The sequence below is a fragment of the Antechinus flavipes genome, chromosome 5, assembly GCF_016432865.1.
Source record: "Antechinus flavipes isolate AdamAnt ecotype Samford, QLD, Australia chromosome 5, AdamAnt_v2, whole genome shotgun sequence".
In the NCBI taxonomy this organism is placed as follows: domain Eukaryota; kingdom Metazoa; phylum Chordata; class Mammalia; order Dasyuromorphia; family Dasyuridae; genus Antechinus; species Antechinus flavipes.
The window spans coordinates 193,000,673-193,014,379 of NC_067402.1; the positions used below are offsets into that span (position 1 = coordinate 193,000,673).

The 13,707-nt window shown below is 37.3% G+C and overlaps 1 protein-coding gene across 1 annotated transcript in view; it reads right to left on the reverse strand.

Moving 5' to 3' along the window:
- Positions 1 to 13,707, reverse strand: part of LOC127539320 (probable polypeptide N-acetylgalactosaminyltransferase 8) — a 48,946-nt gene extending 35,239 nt beyond the window's left edge. Inside the window, exons 1-5 of the mRNA XM_051963471.1 lie at positions 13,220 to 13,707; positions 10,537 to 10,810; positions 5,948 to 6,114; positions 1,912 to 2,095; positions 1,156 to 1,353 (exon numbers count right to left, since the gene is read on the reverse strand). Of these exons, the coding sequence (XP_051819431.1) occupies positions 1,156 to 1,353; positions 1,912 to 2,095; positions 5,948 to 6,114; positions 10,537 to 10,810; positions 13,220 to 13,418 (1,022 nt within the window). The 5' untranslated portion in view covers positions 13,419 to 13,707. The remainder of the gene's footprint in view (positions 1 to 1,155; positions 1,354 to 1,911; positions 2,096 to 5,947; positions 6,115 to 10,536; positions 10,811 to 13,219) is intronic.

A 13,707-nucleotide genomic window follows, 5' to 3' on the forward strand; every position in this document is an offset into this window, starting at 1 on the left:
TCCCTTTTTTTCCTTTTTGGTCTGATTTTTCTTGTGCAGCATGATAAATGTGGAAATATGTTTAGAAGAGCCGCACATGTTTAACCTATATTGGATTACTTGCTTGTCTAGGGGGAATGAAGGCAGAAAAAAGCTGGAACACAAGCTTTTGCAAGGGTGAATATTGAAAACTATCTTTGTATAGTTTTGTATATATTTTGAAATAATAACCTATTATTTAAAATTAAAAAAATTTTAAACGACTTTGAATTACAGCTATTTTGACTATTATAAATATTATAAACACAGATACTTTTTCTTCACATGTTCTTTAGAACATATATCCACAGAAAGAACTGATAAATAGAAGTACATATAGGATAATTTTACAGATAAACATAGACAATCACCAACCGTATATAAATACATTTGTGTCTAGTGATGGCCATCTCTAGAGTGGGAGAAGGTAAGTAAAAAACTTTATATCATAATTTTGTCGTCTATTTTAAAGATCTACATAGCAGATTGTGCATAGCAGATTTGCAGTTTCATGTGCAACCATCTTTTTTATTGTATTATGTTATGGAAATTCTTGTTCCATAAATTAACAATTTTAAAAAGGAAATAGCAAAGAGAGTCTGTTCCAAAATATATACATCCTGAAAAATCTTTAATGATAGAACAGAAGAACTTACATTCAATCCTAATCAGAGGTAGGGGAATAAACTCAAACTGTAGCCTGAGAAACAGGTTTGTTAGGTAGCTTTTGCTCTATATATGATATTCTCAATCCTCTATTAACATTGTTCATCCTGGCATGGCCCTGGGTTCTCAGGCCTTATGTCAAAGAAGTGAAAAAGCCTGAGAAAGAAATTGTAAGAGTTGGTCTATCTGTTATATAAAGATCAGCTTAATTACAGGCAAAAAAAAGCTTATTTCCTTAATTCTGGCCATCAAGTGATGATGAATTCTTTTGGGCATGTGTATTTGGTGAAGCTATACTCACAACACTAAAATCAAAGACAATCTATTCATAATCCTTTTTATACAAACTCAAGAATGATTGACAAGGAAGAGAAACTAAATTTGTATTTATAATCTCACCCTCTCAAATGCAAAAGTCAAAGTCTCCAGGGCCACAGGTGGCTCTTTCCTTTGTAAATTTTTCCTACTTACTTCACTGGTGCAGTATCATCATTCAGAGCAAGCCAATCTTTTGGCAAAGGATCATAACGACACCACAGAAGCCAGTTAAAGCCATAGGCAGCCAGTGAATGTGGAATAACCTTGAAGCTATTGAAATGAATGTTGTCAAACATGGGTGTTACAATCACAGTGTGGTCCTCCTGGATCCGAGCCAAGATGGGTTCTGCCCTATAAAGAAAATAGGCAAATTTTTAAAAAATCATGACAACTATTGGTAAGGTTTATACAAATGCATTAGCTACTATATCTCTACTTCTTTACTTTTCCTCAATTCTTCTGTGTAGTGTATCCGGTCTACCCCACCCCCATATCTTCAAGAAAAACTACTGAATGGTTTTAGAGCCTTTGAGGGTCTAGGGAGAGGCCAGGAATCAGGATCAGAACCACATGTTCTTGAAAAACACCCTCATCCCCAACATGTTGTTGGTCCTAAGTTCAGAAGTATAAAGTTTACAGGTCCCCAGACTAATGCTTTCTCTACTACAAACTATATACTTTCCATACTATTATATACTTTATATACTATATACTTTCTCTTCATAATAATTCAGTACTTCCTCAGTAGTTTAAACTCCCAGAAACAAATCTATCTCCTGCTTCTTTGGGATCTGATTTTATCTGACACCTAGAACTAGCTTTCACTCCTCTTCATTCCTGCAAATTCATGAATAAATCTAACATCTGGCTATTCCACTTTCCAAGATAAACAATGCCATGCAATCTTACCACCCAATATTCACTTCAATGTGAGCATCCAAGATGACAACTACATCTGATGTGGCAGCTTGCCAGCCTGAGTTTCGAGCCCCAGCAATCCCTTTTCTCTTGGTGTGACGTATCAATTTCAGCAATCCAGGGTACTTGAGAGCATAAAGCTCCATCTGCTTGTCTAATTTGCCCTTTAAATCACCTGCAATCAAACACAATCTTTGCAACAGTTCCTGGATGCAAAATTCAATGACATCCAGAAATTTATGCATGGCTGCAAAACTGCCAGAATACTAAGCTACTAAATGAGGCAAAGTTTAAACAAAACCTTCCTTCTTTATTACACCAAGACAACTGATGAACAAGCACCCACATTCTCAAGATGATTCAGTTGTGAAAATAATATCTATGTGAAATTGCTATCCCTTCTTTCCCTATCGATTAAGTTGCTTTAGTACTGATTGAGTTTATCTACCTGTCCCTCCTCTGTAACCAAATGGAAAGATCCTCACTTTTATTTTTGAAGGAGGAAATTCTCATTCATTTGGCCTGCCATGGAGCCCAATATTTGAAATGCAAAATCTTTAACCTTCAAGTGTTTGGACTTATGAAGAACTGCTGAACTGGGTGATATATCACAGTATGATTCAGCAAGGAAAAGTCCTGTCAATGTGTCTTATATTATTGAGCCCGTATGATTCTATTGCTATTTAAAGATTAATGCCATTTATAATTTTAATTAATTGATTTGCATAAGTGATTTGTACTACTTATGTATTTATTTGAATTAATGCATTCATCATCCTAGAGAACCCTAAAGAACAGGTGTAAAGGAATGCATCAATACTTTACAAGGCCTTCTTTATACTTTGCAGTTCCCTAAGGGGAAATGATTATAATAAAAGAAATGTTAATAACTAGCATTTATATAGAACTTTAAGATTTGCAAAGAGCTTTATAAATATTAACTCATTTTATTCTCATAACAACTTTAGAAAGTAGGTACTGTTGTTTACAGATGAGGAAACCAAAACAAACAGGTTAATTGACTTGCCCAAAGTCACCCGGTGTCTGAGGTCCTATCTGAACTCAGGCCTTGATGACTTGAGGCCATCCTGACTTCAAGCCCAAGGACAATCTATTTATTGAATTAACTAGTTGCCATCAAATACAAACAGGATTATAATTTGAGTCTCTTGCTTTCCAACTCAATGCTCTTTCCAGTATACCATACTGTTACTATGACTGCATTTCATGCCTTTTTAAAGCAGCCTTTCCATGGATCAACAGCAGCAGATTTGGAGTCACAGGGTCAATCATGGAATTATAGAATTAGACCTAGAAAAGTCTCCAGAGGTCATCCAGTCTAGTCTCATTTTACATATAATGAAATTGGACCCTTACTGCATTCAGACAAAAGAAAGGAAGGAAGAAAGGAAGGGAGGGAGAAAGAGAGGGAGGGAGGAAGAAAGGAAGGGAGGGAGGGAGGAAAGAAAGAAGGAAGAAAGAAGGAAGAAAGGGAGGAGGTAGGGAGAGAGGGAGGAAAAAAGGAAGGAAGAAAGGAAGGAAGGAAGGGAGGGAGGGAGAGAGGGAAGGAGGGAGGGAGGAAAGAAGGAAGAAAGGAAGGAAGGAAGGGAGGGAGGGAGAGAGGAAGAGAGGAAGGAAGGAAGGAAGGGAGGGAGGGAGGGAGGAAGGAAAGAAGGAAGGAAGGAAGGAAGGAAATGTTATGCCACAGTTCTGTTTCCATAATTATCCTGACCCAGTTCTGACTCAGTTTTCCTGCTTCTAAAAGCTCTGTCCTGCAAAACCTCCCTTTCCCCTTTATCAGAATAATTGATAAGGATAAAAGATCTTGTTTTAGAGTATCAGAATGCTTCTCCCCATCCTAAGCTTTTGGAATGTCAGATACCGTCTTATCAAGATGCCTCTCCCCATGTCCAGGGGACATTTCATAATACAGGAATTGTATCAGTCTTGGTCTTTCTTAAACCATCTCATACTGGGATGCTTCAAGAGTTGTTGACAGAATAGATTTCCCCTTAAGATTCTCTACAAGAAATTCAAATGGCCTCTCCATGAACCACACCTGTACATTTTCAGTGAACCTCATTGAAGGTGAGGTAAAATTTCACTTATTTATCTGATTGATCCTATCCATAATGGTGATTTGCACTTTGTGCACCCAAACCAGAGAGGCTGGTTTCTCATTATCAACGGCATCTCCTTTCTCCTGTCCCTTCTGCTTCGTCTTGTGCTTGTTTTCTGGCTCTAATTTGAACTTTGCTGCTGTTAAGACCTCATGGGCTCTTCCTCACATACTTTCCCAACAACTCCTCCACTTCTTCCAGGTCTTTCCGAGCTTCTTCCGTGGCTCCCGCCCCCACCAGGAATAAGGGGAAAGTGACCAAGCGGAAGGGAAGCCCGGGGATCCCACTGGTCACTGCAACGGGGGGACTCAGAATGTGACTTCAGCTCTCCCCACCAAGAGCGGGAACTCGACGTTCTCGCGCCAATGTCCCCAGCGGCGCCTGCGCAGGGATTGCTCATTCAGGGTCTGCCCTGTAGGACGCCTGCGCGAGGATAGTTTGGCGGCTGGTTGGTCGGCTGCCCTGGTTGGTCGGCGGCCCTGGTTGGTCGGCGGCCCTGGTTGGTCGGCGGCCCTGGTTGGTCGGTGACCCTGGTCGGCGGCCCTGGTTGGTCGGCGGCCCTGGTAGGCGGCCTTGGTTGGTCGGCGGCCCTGGTTGGTCGGCGGCCCTGGTCGGCGGCCCTGGTCGGCGGTCCTAGTTGGTCGGCGGCCCTGGTTGGTCGGCGGCCCTGGTTGGTCGGTGGCCCTGTTTGGTCGGCGGCCCTGGTTGGTCGGCGGCCCTGGTCGGCGGCCCTGGTTGGCAGCCCTGGTCTGCCCCACGAGTTTCTCCCCGCTTTTCTTTACCTCTCCGGTTCTTCATGTGGTCGTTCTTGATGAGGTCCGTGAGATTTACCATCTTTGTGGAGGGGAGATATTCTGATAACTTTTCTTCTTAGTGCAGAGAAGAACCACCTTTAGAAAATGCTTATGAAGTATGTCGTGAATTTAAATCCTGACTGCCGCAATGTGACCTTTTGAAAATCACTTTATTTTTAATTTTTGAATGCAGGAAAGATTTGTTTTATATTCTTTTTTTTTTTTTATTCTTGCAACAATGGGTGCCTCGGTTAGTAGACACACCTTGGAAACTCCAAAGGCAGAATTTTATTTTTTATCCTGAAGCACAAGGCCCTCCTCTGATTCCTCATTAATTGCATGTAATGGAAGTTCCTCAACATGAATCTCCACTCCTCATTACATAATCAATTCTTGCTCCCAAGGAGCTCAGATTCTGTAAGAGGGACTGCAACAGAGGGGGGCTAGGGAAAAGAACTAAAGATTCTTTTTAAATCTCAGGCCATCACCCCTCATTGCATAATCAGTCCCTGCCCCCGAGGAGCTTCCTTTCTTTTGGAGGAAAATAATCTCCACCCTTGATAATTCTCTGACGTCCTTGTGAGTTTCAATTTTCTAATTTATCACTTTTTCAGGGCATGGTTTCCTCATTTGTAAAATGAAGGGATTGGACTGGATGATCTCAAAGGCCTCTTTCTATTTCATTTCTGTAGTAAATAGATTATATTTTCCAGATTTCCATTAGCATTTAGATAGTCTAATGAGTAGAGTACTGGGTTGGAAATCAAGAAGAAATGAGTTCAAATCTAGCCTCAGATCCTTACTAATTATATGACTCTGGGGAAGACAATGTTTCCTCCATGTGTGGAAATAAAAATGAAAATTAAAAAAAAAAAACCTACTCATAGTTCTTGTAAGAGTCAAATGAGATAATATTTGTAAAGTTCTAGATACATAGTAAGCATTATTTAAATATTAACTATTATTATAATATCTAAGGTTCTTCTGTCTTTATATTTTCTATATTCCTGAAAAATATTCAAACTCAAAAGTGTTTGTAAAGCCTTCTGAAAGATGCAATTCAGAGCCCAAACTCCTCAATATCCAGGTAGATTTCTTACCCCAAACACTTACTATGTGAACTAAAATCATCCACCAGAATGAGTTCTTTCAGCAGGTGAGAAGGGGTTCTATCAATGATGCTGGTGATAGCACGTTGTATAACTGACATGGCTTCATCCATAAAGATGAGAATAACACCAAGAGTTGGGAGCTGGTTGGGATATTTCTTCTTGAGACACCTTAGAAAAATCACATTCTCGTTATTAGTCCTGATGGTGATAATAATAACAAATAGTAGTAGTAATAATATATATAATATACATGCCTATATGCATAATATACGTGTATGTTATATATGTATATAAAACATACACGTATATTATGTATATATAACATATATAAGAGAGAGAGAAAGGCTTATAACATGACTTTAGAGTTCTCCCCCAAGTTAACTAATTCAGATCACTTGCCTTTAGTCATAACTGAAACCTTTCACAGCTGAGATTGTCACTTATCCTATCAGGAAGATTTGAGGTAGAGATTGCAATAAATACTTATCCCAATGGTTATTCTTAAATATATCTTATCTACATTTCTCCTCCTATTGTAATGGAACACAGCTTCTCATTTAGTCTTTCATACATTTATATTTGGATGTCCCTGCAGCCCTTCAAATTAACTTTAGTTCAATGTTTACAAAAAACAGTGGGCTGCCAATAGATGTATTGCATTGCACCATCAATAATAATAATAGCTAGCATTTTTACAGAGCTTTAAGATTTGCAAATATTTTTACACTTTATGAATATTATATTGTTGATTCTCACAACAAAGCAGATGATGTTATTATTTTCATTTTACAGATAAGGTAATCAAGGCAGAGGGAGATTAAGTGACTTCCCTAGAAGCATAAGGCAAACATCCCTATTTAGGATAGGTTTTGAGCTTGTTTTCCTGACTCCAGGTCCAAAGTCTACATGTTGCACCCCCCTAGCTACCTCAATTGCCGCTGTGAAGGGCTACATACAGCTAGGGTATTAAGGAATTGGAAGAGTAGTGACTTCTGTCAGTGACTTATTAGGGAACTTTGAGGAACATGATATTAGGGGGAAGGGTAGGAGAGGAGAACCCAGGATAGCATGGTTAGAGTGTCTGAACAGTTTTGTGTGAGCTAGAAATTCTGTGATGGAGATGTGTTTGTATCTTCTCTATTCTCAGTAGGAAGGAAACCAGAAAACCATCTGCATTTCCCTTCTCCTAAAGGATACCCTTCTGGGGGTATCCCATGCTTAATAACTCCCTTAGTGGGAGGGGGTCAGTCTTCTAATGCAATTGAGACCATGATGAGAATTCCACTCAGATATCTTCAGTTGAGTTTTTGATATAATGATATAATGATTGAGACTGCAGTTTACTAGTATCTTCTGGGCATTGAGAACTCATATATAAAATCAATATCTAGTACTTACTAATTATTTAACAAAGTCTAGTGGCCTGACTGTTAGTCTAGGATAAGATAATAAACTCATTTGTTTGTCATTTATAGCCCTTCACAACCCACATCCCACTTAGCCTTTTAGGGTTCATACATCTTACTCCTCCTCAGGAATTCTACATTCCAGCCAAACTGGTTAACTCATATATTATTTAATAATGGTAGTAATAGTGATGGTAATAATAATAACAGATAGCATTTATCTCATTATCTTATATTCTATCCTCCATATCCATGCTTTTTCATAGTTGGTCCCATGTTTGCAATATATTCTTTTCCTTTTTCCTCTCTTCTCAAGTTTCCTTAAAATCTCAGCTTAAATGCCACCTCATTTATGAGACCTTTCCTAATTCCTCCCAACTACTAGTCCCTCTCTTCTACCATGTCATTACTTTGCTTTTACTTTATGTCCTTTTTGCATATATTTGTCTAGTATCTGGTAAATCATCTCAATAGAATGTAAGCTTTCTAAGGGAAGGCTTTTTTTTTTTTTTTTTTTTTTTTTGCTTTTGTCTTTGATAGCAGATAGCAAGGCCATTGACCCTTAGTAGGTGCATAATAAGTACATGGTTAATTGATTAAACTTTGAAGTTGAACTCTAATCTCCTTGCTCAAGGATTTCCCTTTGATTGTTATTTTTAACATTTTTCTCAAGATTGGATGTGAAAGCAAAGATGACATGCTTATCAGACTTGCAGACCACATAAAGTCCGAAGAATAGCTAAGTCATTGCACAACAGAATCAGGACCCAAAAATATCCCCATATACTCTACTAGTGAACTAAATCTCATAATATGAAGTTTAGATGTGGCAAATGTGAAGTAATGAAATCACAATATCACAGAATTGGGAGGAATCTTAGGGATCATCTTTGTTTTTTCATTCAAGTCCAACTCTTCATGATTCTAATTTAGATTTTCTTGACAGAGATAATGAAGTGATTTTCCCATTTCCTTCATTTTACAAATGGGGAGAATGAGGCAGAAAGATTTAAGTGACTTGCACAGGATCACACAATCTACTGTGCCATCTAGCTGCCCAGGAACTATCTAATCCATCCTGTATCTAAACAAATGCCCTCTTTGTACTCAGCACAAAGTAAATGCTGGTGTAGTAAATAAAGTGTCAGTCCAGGAGTCTGGAAGCCCTAAATTCAAATCCACCTCAGACACTAGCTATGTGAGCTTGGGCAAGTCACCTATCCAATGTCTGCCTTAGGTTTTTTATAGGTAAAATAGGGAAAATAACAGCATCTACCTTCCTGGATTATTGTGATGATCAAAAGAGATAATAATTGTAGTCGAGCACAATGCCTAGAATGTAGCACTATATGAATGCTAGCTATAATAATGTAATCATTATTATAACAAGCTGGACAACAAAGATTGATCAATTAGCCTCTGCTTGAAGACCTCTAATGAGGGAAACCACCATCTCCTAAGTCAACTCATTCCACTATTAGAATGCTCCAATTATTAAGAAAATTAGGAGGTAAGCTAAATTTGCATCTTTGCATCCTATACCCATTGCTTTTGGCTTGGTCCATTGTGATTGAACAAAATCTAATCATTCTTCCACATGAGTATCTTTCAAATACTTGAACATTACCATCATGTCTCTGCTGAGTTTTTTTTTCCCTTGCAGGTTAAATTTGCCCAATGCTTTCAACTGATCTTCATAAAAGAAGTTCAGATCATTTTGCATCCTGATTGTCCTCCATTGGACATTCTCAAGCTTATCAATTTCATCCACAAACAGAATTGAACACCAAATTCCAGGGGAGGTCTGATAACAGCAGAAAACAATGGGACCATCACTCTACTGTACCTGGAAAATATATCTTTTCAAATATACTCTAAATATTTCTTTAACTTTTTTAGGCTACCACATCATTTTACTTACTCATGTTGAGTTTATAATCCATTAAAATTCCCATATCTTTCTTTAGAAAATTATATTGTCTGACCATGCCTACCCCATCTTATACTTGTGAAATTTATTCTTTGTACCAGTGTAAAATTTTATATTTATTCCCGTGGAATTTTATCTTATTCAGTCCAGTGCTAACAGTGTGGCAGCCTCTCCCTTTGGGACATTGATCTGTCTTGATGCAGTCTAAGATAGGGTTTTTAAACTCATGTTACCTGATAGAGTAATATGGAATTTAAAGTTCACCAAGATCACAGATTGTTGCCAGAAAAGCTTTGTTCTGGAAATGCTTCTTCCATTTTGCACTTGGAAGCCAAGTCTCTAATTTCACATTTATCTATATTAAATTTCATCTTCTTAAAATTTAATTCATCAATCTGATCTATCAATGTCTTGAATCTTGACTGTTACCCATTACATTAACTATTTTCCTGATTTTATATCATCTGCAAATTTGATGTTTGCCATCTCTACTTTTCTTCAAGTCACTATTATAAATATTTTGTTCAATATATTGACATCCCTTTTTTTATTTACTTCTTTCTCTCAACACAACTAAAATCAGTTTTGCTTATTTTTGTCATTATTTATTACCAGACCCAACACATTCTGATTTTAATCCTACTAATAATACCATGTCTCACTCTTATAGTATCATGGATTCAGAGCTTGAAGGGACCTCGGAAATTATTTAGTCCAACTCTTTCATTTTACAGATGAGGAAACTGAAGTGAGGTTAAGGGACTTGCCCAAATAAGAGAAGTAGGCTTAAAACTCTGAAAATCCAGTGACTTTTCAACAACAACAACAAAAACAACAACATACTTTCTGTTCTGTTTACTTGCCTTTGCTTCCATCTTCTTCGCATGACTTTTTCAGAGAAAATGGACAGAGAAAAATTAACTGGTTTTTACGTGATATTAGTCAATTTACTTAATGCATTCTGTCTCATTTTCCTCATCTGTTAAAAATGGGAATGGTTAGTTCAGTGTTCTCTATGATACATTCCAGCTAGGAAAAGTCTATGATTTATCCAGCTGTAATTTTAGAAAAGTCATCTGATTAAGTTTTCATCTAAACTGGAGAGGGAAAACAAAAAAGACTAATAATACAGAGATGATTTCCTATTCCACTTCCTACTTTATGCTGTTTCTGTTCAACCTTCTCACCTCCATTCCAAGTTGTTTCTCCCCAGAAGTGCAACCTTTTAAAACAAAGCAACTTTTCTGATTTTACCTTGAACTTCGAGTGTCAGGGATGGATCGATTCAAGGGAAGCTCATTGCTGAGGTAAGCATTGTAACCAAACTTGAGAAAGAGGAACCAGGCTTGTTTTCTCTGAGCCTTGGTCAGGCCTTGCCTCCACTCCAGGAAAAGTGGTATCCTCTTCTTGGTCTTAGCATCTAGTGCTTCTGAGATCTGCTTCCCTTCATCCTCCAACCTTATTGGTGGCTTGTCAATGGCTTCTGGATGCTTCACATCATTTGCCTTCAGGATATGTCTTGTGGAGTCTTTTGAAGGGAAGAGGGGAAAGAAAACATTTCAAAGCCCCATTTGCAAATTCATTCCGATTTTCCTTAGACATTCCATATTACAGGATTAATAGAACCTGATTCTAGAGCAAGGATTCTTTTTTTTTTTTTAAAGCAAGGATTCTTAATATTTTTGTGTCATAATCTCCTAATGGTGAAACCTTCTGCAATACTAATGATAATGTTTTTAAATGTATAAAATAAAATGCATTAGATTATAATGGAAACCAATTATGTTGACATAGTTATCAAATATTAAAAAACAAAAAAAACAACTTCATATATCTTAAAAGTTAAGAACCTCTGTTCTGGATTATGTATAATATTTAAGAGACACTGTCTGGGCCTCTACCTAATCAGTCTTTATATCACAACACCTATATTCCAAAGTTTTCTGTTATGAATGACATCAAAATTTATCTGACTTTAGAGCTTAGGGCATTACTATGTTTCTTATACAATTTTCTAAAATTCTTATACAACTATATACCAAAATTAATTATAATAAAGGCTGAATGTATTTTACTTACCTGGGAAGGAAATTTTCATTTTAATAGGATTTTGTAATCAAAGATCCCTATACTTGATTTATATATATTGATATATATAGTTGCTAAGGAACTATTATGCAGGTATCACACAAATAAAATCTTAGATAGACATTATGGAACCATCCCATTTCCCCTAAATAATTATCACTATGACCCTCTTAACTTCCCTCATTGTACTATAAAATAAATCTTCTCTTCTCAGTCACTGTCAAAACTCAGTCTACCCACCACCATTTTATCCCAATCTAACCCCTCTTCTTTGGTCAATCCTCCTCCAGTCCTGACATTTCCTGCAAACTATCACTTTCTCCATCAAAAAATCTCTAAACTTTCAGAGATTACCCGATGATCTCAAAGCAAAGGGAAAATATCTATCAAGCATGAAAAGGGCTTGATCAGAATTGAGTCTCATAAATTCTTGAATGGATTAATAAATGAAAGACTGTATGAGTGAATGGAAGTTTACAATCTCTCAGAAATACAAAGTTTTTCATATATTTTCTTACTGGGAATGACGACATTCTCCAAAAAAAAAAAATGATTCTAACAATTTTCTTCCAGTTCTAAAGTATCCTGCTTTTCAGAATTTTTTTGGCTTGTTTCTGTTTTATCTTCTCAGATAGCCTAAGCTATTCAAAGCAAACTGTTTTCTAAAGATAATAAACCACTCTTCTGTGATGTTTACCACCTAAGGTGATGATTATTGTACAGCAGCTTTAAAGATATTATTCTTTTATTTTCCTTTCTCAATTGTTCATACTATACAATTCTCTCTGTTTTCCTTTCCCCTCCTCCCTCTTTTTTCCCTCCCTCTCCCCCTCAATTCCTTCTCTTTCACTCCATTTCTTTTTTGTTTATATTTATCTTTAACCTTTTCATTTTCCTCCTTCTTTCCACTTCCCTCATCTATTTCAATTCTCTTTGCCCTCCTTCTGTTTTCCTTTTCTCCCTTTCTCTAGTTACCCTTGTTTCCTATTTCTCTTTCTTTCTCTTCTTTTCAATTTCCCCTTCTCTATATCACTGTTTCACAATCTAATTCCCATAGGCTATTGGTAACCACAATGATATTAACTCTATCCTCTCTCACCTTAGATTCAATTTCATATTACATAGACACAATTTCATATCACCCCTGAAAGAAGAGGAAGAAAATGAGATTTTCTTAAAAGAGAGAGAGAGAGAGAGAGAGAGAGAGAGAGAGAGAGAGAGAGAGAGAGAGAGAGAGAGAGAGAGAGAGAAAGAGAGAGAGAGAGACTGAAGATCAAGGTCAAAGAACTTTTCCCTTGAAAAAATTAATTGTACATTGAACCAAAACTAGGAAGGGAACTTAGGGTACTGTACACTCGATTCAAGTCAAGTAAAAAATCTTAGATCTAGCTCCTTTTTTAAGGAGAAGGGAGAGAAAGATTAAGGAAGAGGGCTTGGGCCTATGCCTTCAGCTGTCACAAATGTGAGGAAGACTAGGGCTCTTGTTTTCACTATGCATTCTTGTTATGTTCTAGCTCCCAAACAGAGTTAGGCCTAAATATTCTTAAGAATCTGTGGGCTTATTTTGGAATCTTCCCTCTACCATTTCCTACCAAATGTATTATTTTTCAATGCTTGGCCACACTTTGAATGCTCAGAAATATTCTTTTAAAATTATTTCTTAAATTTAAAAAATCTTTTAAGTCATCAGTTCAAGTATGAACATATATTTGCACAAATTTTTAAAGCTACATATCTATCACCCAACTCCTGCTGTCCTGTAGCCATGATCATGATTTTTGATTATATTCTTTGCATAGTCCTGCCCCATGGACTTTTCTTCCAGATTGCCCAAGTATAATAAACTTACTGAGATCTAGGAAAGACAAATGTTTCCTTGCAGCAGCATCCCTGGTGGAAAGACGAAAGGGATTCTTCCCCTGTTGGACTCTTTCTGAATTCAACTTCTGGATAATTCTCTTTGTATAAAATACAAAGAGGATGTGGAATATGCAGAGCAGTATCAAGCCTATGGAAAAGATTCTTGGAATACTTTTCCTTTGCATCATCTTTTACTTATTTACTCCCACTGGCTCAACTCCCAGTTCCTTTGGGTAGTGATAAGGAAAGGTCACAAGTTAACATCAATGAAGCCTCAAAGTCCAGTGGCAGGACAAAAATCAAGATCACTAACAATGTCCCAGGTACAGTGGATGACTTTGGTACCTTTGATGTCTGACCAAGCTCTAAGTGCTCCACAGCACCTGCTTCAATCACCTTCAAGACCACTAGAACAAATTGTTTTCATCCACCCATTCTGCTGGGGGAAGTCTATATGCCTGGGGCAGATATAACCCT